The following is an 18426-nucleotide window of genomic DNA, read 5'->3' on the forward strand; positions in this document are numbered from 1 at the left end:
TTTGCTAAATTAAGTTAGCTTTAATTTTGAATATATGCATACAGGTAGTCTTCCACATACAACCGTAATTGGAACTTCTGTCACTAAGCGATGTGATTAAGTGAGTTATGCATAATTTTATTAACCTTTTTGCTTAGTTGTTAAGCTAATCCATTTTCTCCCATTGACTTTGCTTGTTAAAAGTGCCTTGAGAAGGTTGCAAATAGCAATTGCATGACTCCACGATTCTGCAAGCATCATAACTACATGCCAGTTGCCTGAATTTTGAGCATATAATCACAGAGATACTGTGACGGTTGTAAGTGCAAGTACTGATTGTAAGATACCTTTTCATAATTTCAAATGGTCATTAAATAAATGGTCATATGTCGAGGACTACCTATATTTATATGTATAATGGTTAGAGTTAACTGTCTATGTAAAAGTAAAAAATGATTTTGTGGAGGCTCATTTCTGAAATATTTTCAGTTTCTCTGAATATATTTCTTAGAGTGTTAATGATACATGTATATATGTTACTTATAGTTCTAGATAATGAAACCAGGGAAGTCCTTCAGAATGCTTACAATCTGTGTGGTGCCCTGGCAAGTGTGATTCTTCGAAGTTCTACAAATCCTATTGACCCAGTAATATTGCAAGTAAGAGAATGCAATGCTTTATATGAAATAAATTATTATTATAACATTTATTTATTATTGTTATTATTATGTTCTTTTGTGGCATTTATAGTATTGGCAGCTGATGGTCTCTTATGTAAGTTGTTGCCAGATCCACTATACTTAGCATTTCAGACTATGCTGAAATACAAATATTAGGAAGACCAGAATAATATATAGTATTAGTATTTGCACAATTGCTATCAGAAATATATATTTTTAATTGACATAGTTTAGAAGCACACTTTGATTGCTTCTTATATTTTTATCTAAAAACAGCTACATCAAATCAAATAAAATCTTTATTGTGGCCTTTAGGCCAGAGAGAGCAACAATAAAATGCATTAATCCGTAATTATTATTAATAAAACTTTAGAAATATATAAATTGCAATGAAATAATATAAAGTACATTATTATAGTAACTACAGTACATTTAGCAGTGGCAATCACAAAAAACTATGCTAAACCTTAGCTATAGGTAGGACAATACAACAAATAATAGCATAAAATTGGGCAACCTGGAAAAATATGACAGAGTCCTGATCAGATAGAAGCAATGACAGATAAACATTGTGCTCTCTCCTAGAGTAGTTTTTTTTTTAATGAGCTAAATATATATCTTTTGAGATTACCAATACAGAGAGCAGGAAAGGAGCAAATGGCTGAGGCTTTTCATAGAGCCATATTCACACAGGCATAATGTTGCTGAAACGGAATGTTTTATACTGCTCCTACAGAATTGCAGAACTGCCCCCAACCTGGTCAAGATGAAAGCCCGATGAAATTTCAGAATTAGTACTTGAAGAGAGATAAGATGATGGCACATGCCCATTTGAAAAGAATTAAGGGTATAACTATAGGATTAGATACTAGGCTTAAACCCGTATGAAAATCAATATCCCAGATACATTGTTTAAGATAACTCCTGACATTTTCAATCCTAATGGACATAGGCTTTCAAAAGAATCAAAAGTATCCTAAGGACTGGAATTTGCTAATAGCTCTTGTTAGCCAGGTTGATTTAAAACAATCTCCGAGAACCAATTGAGCCAGACCCATAGAAGAAAAAAAAATCAATTTTAACCAGCAATTAAGGAAATAGTTTCTGGTACCCACAGTAACCATATCTGCCTTTAATCTTGATGAATCTTGGAGTTGAAAGTATTCCTCTTATAAATTTGTCTGGATAGTTTACAAGATATTAAACTGTAAATATATATATATATATATATATATATTTAATAAAGAAGCTGAAAGACGACCTGAGCCAAGAACAACCTTGAAAGCTGGAAGAATAAAATGTTCCCCTATTTGAATAGAAGAATTGTATTACAACTATGAATCTATGTTTGTGCTCCATCAGCTATATCATAAAGTTTTACATTAACGGAGATGTAAAATAATGGGCAACAGTAATAATAATTAATCTCTCTTTAAGCATTACTCAGATCAACATTTTATTGACCAAACCTGTTGATAGAAAACAGAGATGGATTTATCAAGCAAGAGTATTTGATCTGAGTATTAGTTTTTTAATGTTTGATATTGCGCTCTGATAATTAAATTTCATAGTTATTTTGGTTTTGGTTAAAGTAACTGATTTTTTTTAAAAAGCAATTAGTAGGTTATAATTTTAATACAATTTCAATTGAATTATTATATCTACCACAATTTTAAGGCACTTGAACATTTACAATAATTGCAAACATTAAATAAAATATCCATGGTAGAAACAAAATATTTAAATTCTAAAACCAAAATAGTATAATATATTATCTGGTTATGCATCTGAAAAGTAAATGCAGGTAAATCTAATGCAAACAGTTATACTTTCATTGGTTTTCTTTTTATTTAACAGAGTATTCAACTGCTACAGAAATTGACCTACAATGCAAGAATATTGCAGAAAAGTGCTAATATTGAAGACTTAATTTCTTTCCTAATGCTTCGCATGTAAGTTTCTTAAATGCAATAGTTAACTAAATCTGCAGTTGTAAGTACATTTATATGTTATCCATGAATGTTTCAGTTCAGTTATCGTATATAATATAACCCTATGTAGTCTTGAGATGCATGGAAATATGTGTCAACTGAGTTTTAAGTTCGGGGGTGTATTGGACTGTTTTCTAGAAGTTTAAACTAGGCTTTCTGTTTGGAGATGTTCCTGCCACACTAATGGCAACAAAGAGAAGATACTTTATCTTTCTATATTAATGCTTGCTTTGCTTTATGAGCATTCCTCATGGTTACTATCAGTGTGGTCTATGAAGATTTTGAACATACAAAGCTTACCTAAAGCTTTAGAGTAGTACTTGCTTGCTAAACTTCTTATTATTCCTGGCATGAGAGTGTCAAGCATTATTTTATGCTCACCTTGGTGGGGAATCTTAAACTAGGAACTTCTGTCCTCCTAGATATTTGATGATAGGGATTCCTACTGAAAATGTGCTACAGGATTTAAAGTTTGGAATAAATTCCAAGAACGTTTTGTATCTTTACAGGTTATGAGACTGGGTCACAGGAATCTCTCTTTTTGTTTGGTCAGCTGCTACTGCATCAAATAATATCTATAGTATAATCCCAACAGCTTGAATGTACAATAGGAGCCAACTGTCCTTGATGTTATTATATAAGCAACCTATGTTTATTGTAGAAGTGGTCTGGCCTGAACATTTAGTAGAATAGGTCTCCCAGTATTCAATGCATCCAAGTATCTTTCTTAGGGAGGTGATATATGTGAGAATGTAGCCAGCATTTACAAGTAGTTTTAGCACTTTGCATTATTGACCACATAACTATAGGTAATCTCTTGTCAGCCATTTGTTAGTCACCTTGTTTTTTCATTTTATTAATTAATAAAATTAATAAAGTATTTTGAGTAGTTTTTATATTTTTATTTAATGTTGCCTTAAATCACTAACATTTACATTCGGTTATATAAAGCTTAACAGATACAAATCTATGTATATACTAAATTTAATGGGTTCTTTGTATAGCAAAGTGAATATTTTCTGAATGAATAATGATTAACTTGTAAAATCATTATTAGTAAATAAATATTGAATTATGTGAATATATTTAATGATCTTTTTTAAAAACTTCAGTCAGTCTACAGAAGATGAGTTAACTATACCATGCCTAGGACTTATGGCAAATCTTTGTCGACGTAATCTCACTGTTCAGACATACATCAAGTCATTGGTAAGAAATTTGCTTTATTGAAGTCTTTAAAAAAATATTTCCATAATTTAATAATTGGAAATCAAAGCACTTTTGTTCCAATAAAGGACACAACAATTACTTGCTTAATCTGGGAACTTTTATTTTTGTGTGATGATGTTTTTTCCCATTCAATTTCATTGTGCAAAAATATTTTATCTAAGGTGATTCTCATTTTTTCAATATAATTTTCATTCTGCTATTCTACAGTTCCACTATGAAAGAATCAGATCCATCTTCATTATAATTAAATGGAATGTAGACATCTGTGACCATAAGTTTACATAAGTTAACATTTCCTAATACATTTCCAACTGTGTTTTCTTACTTGCTTAAATGATTGTGTGAACTAAGATAAGTCTTTGAAGTCCGTGAAGATCTGTGATTGAAACTGATCAAAGTTTAAACTGAGTTTTTCATAGTTAAGAGATCTCAGAATGTTGACTACTATTAATGCTAAAAGAAGGAACATGTTTATTGTTATGAATGTTGAATGTTATATCTTGTGACTGCAGAGTCTGTAGGTTTTGTTGCTAAATAAAATTATCCATATAATTTGCTTAATTATGTTATCTTTATATAATTGTAAATATAATTGTAATACTGATAAGTTAGCAGTGCAGTATATTGTAGGTAGCATAGTATTTTGCAAATAAGGTAGTCATAGCCTATACATTATTTAGGTATATATATTTAGGATTGTATAGTATTATTTGTCACTCTGATTATGTGCAGCCTTAGTGCTTTGATGAGCAAAAATTAAAATAGTTGCATTTTTAATAATTTTGGCTAGATATTTCAATTGTATGATTTTGAGGAGTACATTGGGTCCCCAAATTCAGTTTTTCAACTAATATAAAATTATTGTAGTGTATATAATGTATTGAATTAGGCTGTAACTTTAATCTCACAGCATTTTTTAAAGATTTTTTTTCCTCTTTGTATTAGACGAATGTGAAAGGTTTTTACCGCACTCTGATCAGTTTCTTGGGCCACAGTAGTCTAACAATGGTTGTTTTTGCACTTTCTATATTATCAAGTCTTACATTAAATGAAGAAGTTGGAGAAAAGGTAAGCCTGCCTGACTCAGTTTAAAAGAAGCTTATGCATAGTATTTATTTCTTTATTTGCTATAGTTTCTACATCACTTAATTTCCAATAGCTCTGATTAGCTTACCTTAACAAACAAGACTTTTTTTAAAAAATATTGCAGTCTAATAACAATATCCCTTAACAATAATCCTATCAAATTCTGCTGTTGATTGGGCAACCCAGAGCATTGCCTGGCATACTGTAGCTTTGGAAAATTCCTTCAGTACTCTTTGGAAATTCTGGAGATCCAAACTGTGTGATCTGGATAGACTGACTATGTCCTTCTTCCCTAAAGAAAGCCTTGTTACTGGAAGTTCTAAAGACACCAGTGAGTGATTTGCCTGTGACAAAGTATTGATACAAATAGCCACAATCAGTACATATCTCATATATTCAAAGACGAAAATCAGATCTAGTATTTGGAGTCCTAAATTGGGCTGTGATCTTCTGGGACAGTCTCATTATGATCTTGATACCCTCAGATTGCTAAGTAAGACAACTTGAAGTCCCACAAGACCAAAAGTCTGATAGCCCCTTCCTTCCATTGAATGCAACTGACTTGATCTGTAATGTAAAATTCATATGATTGTAAATCAGTTTTTTTTGTTTAGCTGTTTCATTCCAGAAATATTCACCAGACTTTCCAATTAATATTTAATATCCTTGTGAATGGTGATGGAACACTAACAAGAAAATATTCTGTGGATCTGCTTATGGATCTCCTGAAGAATCCCAAGATTGCAGATTATCTTACCAAGTAGGCTTTACATAATAAATAATAAAAAAGTTTACATCCCTCTATTTGTATATAAATACATTTTATATTTCCTGTGAACATTTGTCCTAGCTGGTTCTTACTGAATGATTTGATTTGCTATATTTTTCCAATCTTTTCTTTGATTCTTTGGATCTTTCAAACTTAAGATATGAATTGAATTCTATAGTACTTTCCCATAGCTTTAATTTCTATTTAATATAAGGTAATAAGAGATCAGTCTCCGTCAGGGGCTTGTCAATAATCGGGCTAGATCAGTTTAGATACAGCTAGTCTTTGCTAAAATTTTAATTAAAAAAAAACATTCGTGTTACATTCCTCCTTTCAGACTTTTCATTTTGTTGGTAAACATCTGAATTTTTTATTCTACTCCATTAACAGATTAATGTACAGCTTAGGTTTTCATTTACCAACTGTGTTCATGCTTAGTTAGCCAGACTAATTCTACTAATCTGAGAATGCTGGAATTAACAGAATAAGAGGAAGTCTCTGGCTATATCTATACGTAGTTCTCAATTTATGATTGGCCTGAAAATGGCAGCAACAAAGAGGCTTGATTTACTTCACTAATGTTCTGGTGCTACAGAATGCTGCAGTGCTCACGTTAGCAAAGCAAGCACCTCCATTGCTGGACTGCACAGCGCAATCCGACAAGCAGACATTTCCAAGTGGTCACTTCTGGGATCTTACCATATAGCGCCAAGCTGATCCTAAATGCAGCCACTCTGAAAATGACAGCTGCTTGTGGGATTGCAGCACAGTCCCAGCAATAAAGACCTTTGTTTTGTTTTGCTAATGTGAGTGGAGCAAAGCAAGGCACTCTGTTACTGGGATCACACCCATAAGGGGATATCAGTTTTGGAACAGCTGCTTCAAGGATCATGCCACATAGCCACAAGCATTTATCCATAATGCCACTGTATATATACTGGAAGCGGATGTTGCTGCACTGCACAAGTGCATGTAAGCTGGAAAGAAGCCGCTTTGGTGCAAGCACACTGTTGAATACAATCTTGTATTTCATAGTGGGGCTCCTTGGAAAAAAACAGCAAGAACAACATACAACTTTGCTTGCCAGCTTCCTCATTAACTTTGCTTGTGGAAAATAGCAATGAAGTTGCAAATGGTGATTACGTGACCATAGAACCCTGCAACTATTATAAGTGTAAGTTGGTTGTCAAGGATCACACAACTGCATAAAAAACAGTCATAAGTACCACTTGTTCATTGTCATTGCAACTATTTGCTGAGTGAGTAGTCACTAACTGAAAACGACCTGTGCAGTATTTCAGCTAGGGTATGATAAATCCCTTACCAAATAATTTTTATTTTTGCCTATCAAAATACTCATAATTTCAGTATTCCTTTTTATTCCTTTTTTCCTTCATAACTATAGGTATGAACATTTTACATCTTGTCTCAATCAGGTGATAGGCCTCCTTCATGGAAGAGATTCTGATTCTTCAGCAAAGGTACTTTCTAGGTGCACAATAATTGTGTGTGTGTGTGTTTAGTAATTTTTTTATATTGGTGAAATGCAATAATAAAAGTTATATTAGTGAATCTACATAACATCTACAAAATCTATATAATTCAAATCATTAAAGTAAGCTTAACATTAATGAAGAAAAAGAAATTAATAAAAACAAGTAAGAAGCATGTAATATCAATTTAAGTTTAATCTTAAATCATTAATCTTAAGTCTAGGCCCATGGTGGCGAACCTATGGCACGCGTACCAAAGGTGGTATGCAGAGCCCTCTCTGTGGGCATGCGCGCCGTCGCCCCAGTCCTAGGCCTTCAGCTGGGTTTTATAAAACCTTTTTGCTTTAGGCCTCTGCTGCCGTGTGCAAAAAAAAAAAAGGTTCAATCAATCAATTTCAACTTATCGCGGGGAAAAAAAAAGATCTTGCAAAGTTGGAATTGATTGAACTTTGTAGTCCCACCCAGTCTGCCATTACCACCGCAGCCACGCCCACCCAATGGGCCATGCCCACCCGGCACCCGATGATACATAAGTGGGTTTTGGCTTGCAGTTTGGGCACTCAGTCTCTAAAAGGTTCGCCATCACTGGTCTAGGCCATATAGAAACATATTATTCCATTTCTCATTTTTAGAATATAAAATGTTTCAAAAGTTAATAATATACAGTGTATCTTGAATCCATTCCTTAACATCAGGAAAACAAGTTTCCATTTACATACATTGATAAAGCCTTGATAAAGCTAAATCTCTCCTTAAAGTTACCAATTTCATATTTTAGAAACTAGTTCAACCATTGCCCCCGCTCTTTGGAACATTCTCTGGGACCCCACTCTCCTGGCTGTTCAGAAATATCTGAAGATCTGGCTCTGCTGACTTTCTTGGGACTCACAGAGGACCGTGCAGCCATGGAGCTGGTTAGCACTTTGAAGGGCCTCCTTTCGCCTTTTTAATTTTTATTATTTTAATCCTGTTTTTCTCCTAATATAAATATATATAGCCTTTATGCTTTTATATTTTAATTGTACACTGCCCAGAGTTGCTCTGTGATGGAGATGGGCAGTTCCTAATTTTGATAAATAAATAAATAAAATGTGAAAGAGCCAGTTCGGTGTGGTGGTTAAAGCAGCAAGCTAAAAACAAGAAGACCACGAGTTTTAGTCTTGCCTTAGGCATGAAGCCAAGATGGGGTGGCCTTGGACCATTCATGGTCTCAGCCCTAGGAAATGTTGGCAACAACATTCTGAGACTGTCCAGGTGGTTGCCAGGAGTCAACACTGTCTCAAGGCACTTCCCACCCAAAAAAGTTCAACTATGGTATAACTTTATTTCCCTGCCTGTGCTAACATGCTATAACTTGAAATAAAAAAAGAACTGTATGTAAAAAAAGCTCTCGGTTTCTTAGATACATACACACACCGAGAAAAACAAAGAGAATTAATATTCAATCTTTTAAAAATATTCTTTGATCAAACAATACTTTCTGGTGTATTAACCAGTCTTTAATCATTTTATATTTTTTTAAAATTGAAAGCATTGATTTTCCAAGACTTGGATATACATTTATTTACCTAGCTGCCATTCAGTTCCTTAACTGTTTCAGTTCTTTGTCCACCCAGTTATTAAATTTAATATGTTAAGATTTTTTTTTCTAGATAGCTTTCTTTGGGATTCCTAGGTCACATTTGTCTACTCATTGTCCTTCTAAATTAGCTCTTTTTCTATGCTATCATCAGTTATCCTCTCTGCAAATTTTCCTTCCTTATTCTACTTGCTCCAGCTGGATGCTTCATTGCATATTTCTTCTTCCTCTTCAACCGCTTCAGTCATATTGTTCCTTTACAATACAAATAGCAATTCCATTCCAGAGAAACTGACAGCACCAACAAAAATTTCCTTTGCTTGACAAAATTGGTTGGAGAGAAATTACGGAAGGGTCAGGCCTCAATGATTCTTGGAATAATAGCATCCTTGTATTGATAAGGAAAAGGAATTATTTCCAGTCATTGAATATCAGAAGAAAAGAGTGGTTTATTTTTCTCTGTTCCTTTGTATGCTTGTGTAGATGTTTCGTCCTTCTGATTGCTCTTTACTTGTGTCTGACCCCCCTCTGTGTGAATCAGTATGTGTCTCTGTGTCCCTTTGTGCCCTTTCCTCTCTGTTTCATTTTCTGTGTTTGTGATCTATAATAGCCATTTTGTGGTTCTGTGTAACTTTCCTAGACTCTTTATGTCTATCGCTTTGTCTTTCTTTCTAATATTAAAAAAAGCAACTGAAAATGTAGATAGTAGAAATACTATCAATTTTTTCTTACAGGCCACAATACCGTAAGAGCCTGTTTATTATTTGTCACACTTTCACAGATTTATTTGCTCACACAACATCTTCTTGATAAGCCCCCAAACATGAACTGGAATAGTCAGATGCAATCCAAAATAATTAATGGTATGTTTTGCCCTGAGATAAACTACATCTTCTTGAATAGATAGTTTGCTAAATTTCTTTTAAAAAAAAATTGTACATTTTCAATGCTATAACTGCTTAAAATACTGAGTGAAATAAACAATTTGATAGCGTTTTAATTTTGTAAGGTATTTTAAAGCAATATTGTGCTTCAGCAATAAAGCTTTGCATCAGAAATCTGAAATTGTCTTACATACTAGTGTAAAGAATGTTATTCTTCGAAAACAGAAAACATAATTCTTGTTTCTCTTAGATATTAGAATTGCTACTTGCATTTTGTTCAGTGACACAACTCCGTCATATTGTACGTCAAACAGTACTGGAACCAAATGTAGCAGCCTGTGCAAGTACAAGACTTGCAACTCGTGCTAAGAATTCTGACTCATCTATTGTCTTAGTACACTGGTCAAACCAGCCACTGGAAGTATCTGAGAAGTGTTCAAATCTTGCTTTGGAGCTATTCCGGGAGCTATTTGAGGTAATGAATTCAACGTTTTGGCTGTTGTATTGGGTTACTCCTAGTTTTTTTTGCAGGAGGAATGTTTATAGTAGCAAAAAAAATATCAAGAAATAGTTTGTTTTATTGATAAATTTGATTGTTTCATGAACTTCAATTCACTTCATCAGATGGAAGGAGTAGCTAGTCTGATACCAGATTTAAATTAGGATGCCAGAGAAGGAAAAGGAAGACAAGTTTGTTATACAGATGCATGTGAAACAGATTACAGATTATAGCTTGCCAGAGTTTTCTTGGATGGGACAGGAGCTATAATAAATCTAGATAATGATGATGATCATTACAAGTAGCAGTTGTAATGTATTAAAAATGTTGTATTTATTAAACCCTTTTTAAGATTGGCTGAAACCTTTTGAAATATGAGTACTCTTTGTACAGTATCATTTTTTTAAGATAGTCACTTTATGGTCTGCAACAGAGTGTCCTGGGAGATTAAAACACTATTATTTTGTCCTATTTTTAAGTTCTGATGTCAAAATTATGTCCATTAATTCATTTATATAAAGTTTGTCCTGTTTGTTCTGCATAGAATCAGAAGGACATTGTTGGCATTTGATCACATAAGAGGAAGAGTATATAAAGGCACCTCTTAACCTGTGTGTACTTATTAGGGGCCTCTGAAGTAGTAAAACATTTGTATAAATGAACATTTGAAAATAGTTAGGCAAGAATTAAAGTTCTTACAAATTTTCTTATTTTCAAAAATTTAAATTTAAAAAATATTTTTTCCTCCTCTAAGTAAGGACCTGTCACCTACAATTTTGTAAGTTCTTGTAATAAAATAATTCATTATTATATTTTTAAAAAGGGAAAGATACTCAACATTGCGATTATGAAAATCAGATCAACAATTAATAATGATATTTTTGTAAAACAGTGGCTAAAATTAGTCTATTTAAGCTAATATATCTAAACTGTAACCTTTTAAAAACCAAAAATTAGTAAAATTAAGATCAAATCAAATTAATGTAAAATTTTGTGGTTAGGTTGCATTTTAAAAAAATAATGAATTATACTCCACAGAGTTTGGTGACATAGGATAATTATTCAATTGTATCAATGGCATTAAATTGATAATATTTCTGTTATAGGATGTTATTGATGCAGGCAATAATGCAACTGCTGAGCGCTTTGTGGATCTTCTTTTGCCCATTCTTCTTGACCATCTTCATTTTCCTGATCACATACTGGAAGATCTGTTGGCAAAGAAAAAATGTGAACGAATGATCAAGACTATTGATATCTTGATAAATATCCTTCTTGTAACTTTTTGTTATTGAAGATTGTCAGAAAATCATTTATTTGAAATAAGATAAATACATTTGAATTATATAAAGCTTAAAAACAACGTTTCTATTAGATAACAGTGCAAAAAGGAAAAAGATTTAAGACAAAATAGAGTCACTCATCTAGATAATTTTAAAACCGATTAGGACATTGAAACATTTTTTAAAATGTTTAAACGTTTTTCTTAGTGTTTTATATAGGAAATCCATTTTCTGTATTAATATATCAATAATTAGCACTTAACTATCTGACAAATTTCTTGATGTTGCTTATTATTCTTTCAACATCTGGATTTTTGTTGCAAGACACCTTATATATCCAGCAGAAATATTTGCCATTATGAATTTATAATATTCCACAGAAATCAAGAAAAGTCTGACGATAATAAAATTATAATTTATTATTTGACTTATTTTGGAAATTGTGATAAAATACAGAAGAACATTCTTCATGTGACAGTTATTGTGGGCATTGCTTGGAGATTCCCAAGTTTTTAACGTTACTTTGAATTAGATATATTTTCCTGTTTAGACTTTCATTTTGCATCACTAGGGAGTTTTACTTACAGCCAATCTTCGTTTACTGATCCCAATTGGGACCAGCAACTTGTCACTAAGTGCCATGATGTCTAAGTGAAAAATCAGGGAACTTACAACTTCACATCTGCTTTTGACATTAAGCAAATTCCTACAGTCATTAAGAAAGATATCATGTAACTGCAAATTGCAATTTCGCTTCCATGCTGTCCATAAATTCTGTTTGTTTGAAGCTGGTTGTGAAGTATGCAAATAGCACTCATGTGACTGTAGGATGCTACAATGTGAGGATTGTTTGCAAAGCTGCTTTGTTTTCCTAAACAGAAGAGAATATAGGTAGCTCATGGTTGAACTGTGGAACCCTTGATGTTTCTGAGTTTTGTTGTTTGCTTGCAGATGATTTATTACCCAACTAGGTGTGGAGTTTGCTTCCTGTTTGCTCTCTGTTAATATAAAAGCTTCCAGTATTGGTAGAAATGTAATTTTCCTCCTTGTAGTTTCTTGATTAAGGTATTGTCTTTGGATTGTTTGTCTGATGTTAATTCCTGCTTTCTTTTTCTCCAACCATCATAACTTTCAAAGGTTGTTAAACAAAGCAGTCAGAATGTGAGGAATACACAGTATTCATTTAAAGTCCTTAACAGAATGTACCTCTTTGTGCAGATGATATGCTGAAAATGCATGTCACTAAAGTTTTAACAGCTAGCAAGTGTACTACTTTAATAGAACACCAATTTACTTCTAGTGGCATTGATTTTAGTTTTGGGACAAAATTTAAGGACTGTGAATTGAGGTAAGCACAAGCTAGGGTTTTTATCACTTTTTATTTTTTTCCAACCCATACCTTTGTATTTCAAAAGGATAAATTGCAATTTTGCAGGGACTAGTCCCTATTATATTTTTGTGAAGCCTTTATAGCTAACAAAGTCTCCCTAAAATTCATAGCCTGTGCTTCTGTTTTAGATGGAATTTAATGTATAAGTATATGGTTGCAATAATTGAACAATTACTGTTTTTTAACTTTGCCATTCTTTTTTCATCAAGTTAAAAACACAAACGTTTTTCAGAGTACTATTGAATCATAATAGGCTCTTATTATAAGCATAACACTTTATACTTCAAACTTTACAGGATTCCTAAACAATGAATCCAATAACCATGGAGTTATGTATGTCAGTTCCACCTCATTATTCAAAAGAAAGTCTAGATAGAAGTGGGAGTGTATATTCATTTAAATATAAAGTAGATGAATTCTTGGAAAAATCAGGAACTCTATCAAAGGTTATGCAAATCTAACCTTGCTTCTGATTTTTCTGCCCTCACTTCCAAAAGATGAGTCCAACTGAAAGTGGCAGAATTTAAAACATTTCAGTTACATATTTTCCCAATGATCCATCTGTATATTATAACCGAAATTTTTAGCCCACTTTAATCTTTAACTTGTTTTTCCTGTTTGAAATTTCCACAAAAGCTTAAACTTTTTAGCTATTACGTGTTTATCATCACTACACACAATGGTACTTCAAATTCTACCTTACTTTGCTCCAAACCATGTCTTTTTATTTTTTTAACCCTCTTGATATCTGTAAGTGGAAAACCATTGACAACTATATCCTTCTGCCATTACTTGCTCTCTTGATTTAATTTTACATTCCCCTTGATTATAGGTTTCGTAGAGTTGTAAAAGTAATTATTTTAATTTTGAATGTTTATTCATTATAAAATGCTTTCTTGACATTTTTAGCAAACTTGCTGCTGATCTAATCTTAAAAACACTGGATCTGATGAGTAAGCTTAAGCAGCTGGTTCCTAACATGGAAGTCAGTTTTTACAAAGTTCTTCAGGTACAAAGTTTTAAATATTTATATTAAATCATTCTAAAAATGATGCATGTCATTCTGATCATTTTCTAACAGTGACTATTAGACTTATCAAACCAACCTCCATAGCCTTTAAAAACATAAATATCACCTGGGCAGATGAAAAGAGGCTGAAAGGAAGGTGATGCTAAAACATCTATCACTTGTACTGTTTGTGCAAAAACCTGTTTAAACCACTGCTGGCTGTTTTGAAAGAAAAAAAAAGGTTTGTTTAACTAACAAGTGCTCTGTATCTAGGACCAACGCTTGGTTACCCCTTTGGCTTTGGCTTTAACATCAGACCACAGGGCACAAGTTCAAGCAGGGCTTAGAATATTATTTGAAGCAGCCCCGTTGCCAGATTTTCCTGCCATAGTGTAAGTTTCCTATTGTTTCTTTAAAAAATACTGTCTTTCATAAATATTTTTGAAAATCTATCTTGAGACACTGCCAGTATTTCACATTTTGAGCTTATTCTATAAAACAGACACTTTCCCACTAATATTGTCTTTTGTGAATGCTTTTATTAGGCTTGGTGAGAGTATTGCAGCCAATAATGCTTACAGACAACAGGAATCTGAGCATGTCTCTAAAAGAAGTCACCTGCAAGCATCCATGACTTATGTAAATTCAGTAAAATCCTCTAATGTTTGCCATCCCAATGATGGTGATGCTGCAACTTTCAAAATTCAGGACCTGATTCACAAACTCCAATCTGGCTTGGAGGTTAGTGCTTTTAACACAAACATGAAAACATTTTTGTCTTGATATATTAAACCGCAGTATAGTGTAGCTCAGTATGGGACTTGAATCTGCAGTACCCAGAAATTTGGACAAACTCCACTAAATATTTGAATGAAGGAAATGAAGTAAATTGATTTTGTAAGACAATATATATGATTCTATACATATAATCAATATATTTTGTAAGATAATATATATGATTATATACAGCGCCATATAATTGATGTGTTATAGAATCCATTAATATAGAAATTAATGAATATTCATTTGCTGTTTTTATAAACTTAGTGATAGGGGCACAGAAAAATTTATTTTGCAATATTTCAATAATTATATTCATATCATTAATACCCAGGTTTGTATGATGTCACTTTGTCAATTGAACTCGTGTAGTCATTCCTCATGTCAAGTTTTTTATTTGTCCATATAGGTACAATTTTGAATTAAGATTTACATATTGCTTTAGCTTATAATATGAACATTCCCAACAGATGAAGGAATCAGTCACAGACATCAGGGTATCTGAAATAATGGAAGTATATGAACAGAAATTGTCTGCATTGGCAGTGAGTATATCTAACAGACTTTTTTTTTCATGTGCATGCTCTGAATGTGCAGTTCATTTTGCAATAATTTTCTTTTTAGTCTAAGGAAACAAGGTTGCAGGACCTTTTGGAAGCAAAGGCATTAGCTCTTTCTCAAGCTGATAGACTTATTGCCCAGTATCGTTGCCAGAGAGCTCAAGCTGAATCTGAGGTGGGTAAAGCAGAATTATCATATAAGGATTCATTTATTATGTATGTACATCTGTCAGTACAAAATTGCTCATATAATCTGCCTTGTTTTGTATTTGAAAATAAACTTTAGATTAGGATTTCACTTGCTTGGAATAAAAACATTGTCCTTTTATGATTGTAGATATTTGTATATCTCCAAATTATGCTTTAAAGGCTAGTTTGCTGTCTTAAAATGTAAAAGCCTTAAGTGTTGCTTTAGCATTAGTATGGTTCATTGGTCTAGTGTCCTAACATTTCATTCACACAATGGAACTGTCATTTTGCAAAATTCCAAAAGGCTAGGACGCTTGCCTCAATACTGAAGGATACAGAAAGGAAAAATGAAGATCTGGAATCTCTATTGAAAGCACAGCAGACAGAATCTGAACGGGCACAAAATGATATTGAACAATTATTTCAGCATAATCGGAAACTGCAAACAATAGCAGAAGAATATGAGATATTGAAAAGATCTTCCATTGAGCTGCTTCAAAAGTAAGATACAACCCTGCTAAGCATTTCTCCATGGAAAGCAAAAAGAAAAAGTTAGCACTCAGATTATATCATTGTTTATACAGTATATAATTGTTTATATCATCAAAAAAGATGAATACGGAGATTTTATTGTTATTGAGAAATAAAATTTGTAGCTCTATAATGAAAGGAAAGTTGGCATGAAGTTGCCTCATCTAACGACTTTGATATTCATTTAATGATGGCAGCAGGATTACTTTTATTGTCATTTCTATGCAAAGTAGTTTGCACTTTATGATCACATCTTCTTAGTGATGGCAATCCTGATTCCAATTGCCCTAATATGTCTAGTACTACCTGTAAGTGCCAACAATTCTTCAGAGCGATGGATGTTAGCTGAATAAAGTTGGGTAATATCCTTCTTTTTACTGCATAGGCTGAAAAAAGTTGCGCAGAAAAGAAATTTACTCTTCAAATAGCGTTGGTTGAAATTTATCAGATATTGCAAAATTTAGATAGTAAAGACATATACATTTCTCAAATATTTTAAATGTAAATGCTGAGCTTTTAAATAAGGCATTAATACAAAACTTGGACAAATTGGAAGTTTTCAGAAGCTAACAGCTAAATTGTCCCAAAGGTGCTTTTTCTAGAGGCAATAGGACTTTCTTGTTTTTCTTTGAAGACGTTTCACTTCTCATCTAAGAAGGTTCTTCAGCTCTGACTGGATGGTGGGGAATGGAAGGATTTATATTCCTTGCAGACAGCTGGTCATTTTCATTCTTTTAGAGAGTCGTTGAGGCCACTTGGAAGTTTATCTGTGTTTTCAAGGTCCCTTGAGTGGTGCAAATGTGTATGGAGCCTTCTTGGAACTGCTGAAAGGACTGGAGATTGGAGATAGATGATGTTGTATCCCTCCTCCTCTTGAGAGAGGGCTGTTCGATTTTGACATAGATGGCCTCTTTGACCCCTTTTTCAAACCAGCGATCCTCTCTGTCCAAAATGTGGACTTTCCTGTCCTCAAAAAAGTGGCCTTTGTCTTTTAAATGTAGATGGAGTGCTGAATTTTGTCTTGATGTGTTTTTTCTCCTACATTGTGTTTATGAAGTGATTTCCCCAACGTAACATCTGCACATGTCTCACTGCATTGTACTGCATATACCATGTTGCTTAGTTTGTGTCTGGGTGTTTTATCCTTGGGGTGGACAAGCTTCTGCTTAGTGTATTCTTGGGTTTAAAGTGTGCACATATGTTGTGTTGGCTGAAGATCCTCCTGAGGATCTTTCAGAGCTGAAAAAGCTTGGATGAGAAGCGAAATGTCTTAAAAAAAAAACACACAAGAAAGTCTAATTGCCTCTAGAAAAAGCATCTTTGGGACAACCATGATCTGGATGACTGAGAATCTCCATAGACAACAGTTAAATTGAACCCTTTGTTAATCTTATTCTACAGTAGTGGCCAAAATTGTGGAAACCTTTTGGGAAAAGTATACATCTGAGGTTTAATGGCTAATAACACCACTTTTTTTGAGTAGTACCATAAAATTATATATCATTGCAAAGATAATTTAATCAAAAATGTAATGCAATAACTTTTATGAAGGATTTGCTATTAAATAGCAGTTATAAAGAGGAAAAGTGAAACATGTAGAAAAAATGAGATATACAAAAATTATCACCATAGAAAAAAATGAGATATACAAAAATTATCACCATAGAAAAAATGAGATATACAAAAATTACCACCATGTCAGTTAATACTTAGTTGGTAACCTTTAGCATGAATTACAGCCTTACAACGTCTTCCCATGGAGTGAACCAATTCCTTTAGTTCTGCAGCTGTTATAATGTGAAACCAAGATTGAATGATAACTGGGTTTTATTGCTGGGTCGCTTCTGACTAACAAGTATTTTTATTCGGCTCCATACATTTTCAATTGGGTTAAGGTCCGGGCTATTCCCAGGCCATTCCAGCAGTGGAATATGATTATCTTGAAACCACTTTTTGCACACAGCAGCAACATGACATGGAGCTGAATCCTGTTGAAATATAAATGCTTCCTTGTCTTAGAAAAGATAATGTGTGGAAGGTTTCAGTTTGGGCTCAAGTATTTCATTAATGTATTTTTGGCCATTTATATTCCCTTTAATCACACAAATTCTGCCCACACCGCTTGATGTCATATAACCCCAGATCATAACACTGACTGGGTGTTTCACGGTACATGTAATGCAATCAGGATGCAAATCTTCTCGGATTCTTTTCCTTACATATTTTATGCCCTCATTGCGTCATCAGATAATCGCCCAGCCTCCCTCTTCAGGGTGACCCGCTCCCTTCTCCAATTGGGGGGGGGGACCCCCTGGCGGGGAAGGCTGAGGAGTTTGCACAGTATCTGCATGACAAAGTCGCTCGGATCCGAGAGGGTTTGGACTCCGACTGGGTGGCCCCGGGGGAGGTGACAGGAGCAGGTCTTGAGACTGTTATTTGGGAGGAGTTTGACTCTGTGACTCCCGATGACGTGGACAGGGTCCTGGGGAGACTG

At 33.6% G+C, this 18426-nt stretch overlaps 1 protein-coding gene across 1 annotated transcript in view; it reads left to right on the forward strand.

Moving 5' to 3' along the window:
* The window catches only part of CIP2A (cell proliferation regulating inhibitor of protein phosphatase 2A), a 29009-nt gene that overhangs the window by 3064 nt on the left and 7519 nt on the right, over positions 1–18426 (forward strand). Inside the window, exons 3-17 of the mRNA XM_015822418.1 lie at positions 526–638; positions 2517–2611; positions 3763–3859; positions 4826–4948; positions 5581–5726; positions 7141–7216; positions 9942–10166; positions 11297–11456; positions 12680–12821; positions 13773–13872; positions 14146–14264; positions 14418–14613; positions 15123–15197; positions 15277–15387; positions 15706–15902. Of these exons, the coding sequence (XP_015677904.1) occupies positions 526–638; positions 2517–2611; positions 3763–3859; positions 4826–4948; positions 5581–5726; positions 7141–7216; positions 9942–10166; positions 11297–11456; positions 12680–12821; positions 13773–13872; positions 14146–14264; positions 14418–14613; positions 15123–15197; positions 15277–15387; positions 15706–15902 (1975 nt within the window). The remainder of the gene's footprint in view (positions 1–525; positions 639–2516; positions 2612–3762; positions 3860–4825; positions 4949–5580; positions 5727–7140; positions 7217–9941; positions 10167–11296; positions 11457–12679; positions 12822–13772; positions 13873–14145; positions 14265–14417; positions 14614–15122; positions 15198–15276; positions 15388–15705; positions 15903–18426) is intronic.

The sequence above is a fragment of the Protobothrops mucrosquamatus genome, unplaced genomic scaffold (assembly GCF_001527695.2).
Source record: "Protobothrops mucrosquamatus isolate PMUCROS unplaced genomic scaffold, P.Mucros_1.0 scaffold1558, whole genome shotgun sequence".
NCBI lineage: Eukaryota > Metazoa > Chordata > Lepidosauria > Squamata > Viperidae > Protobothrops > Protobothrops mucrosquamatus.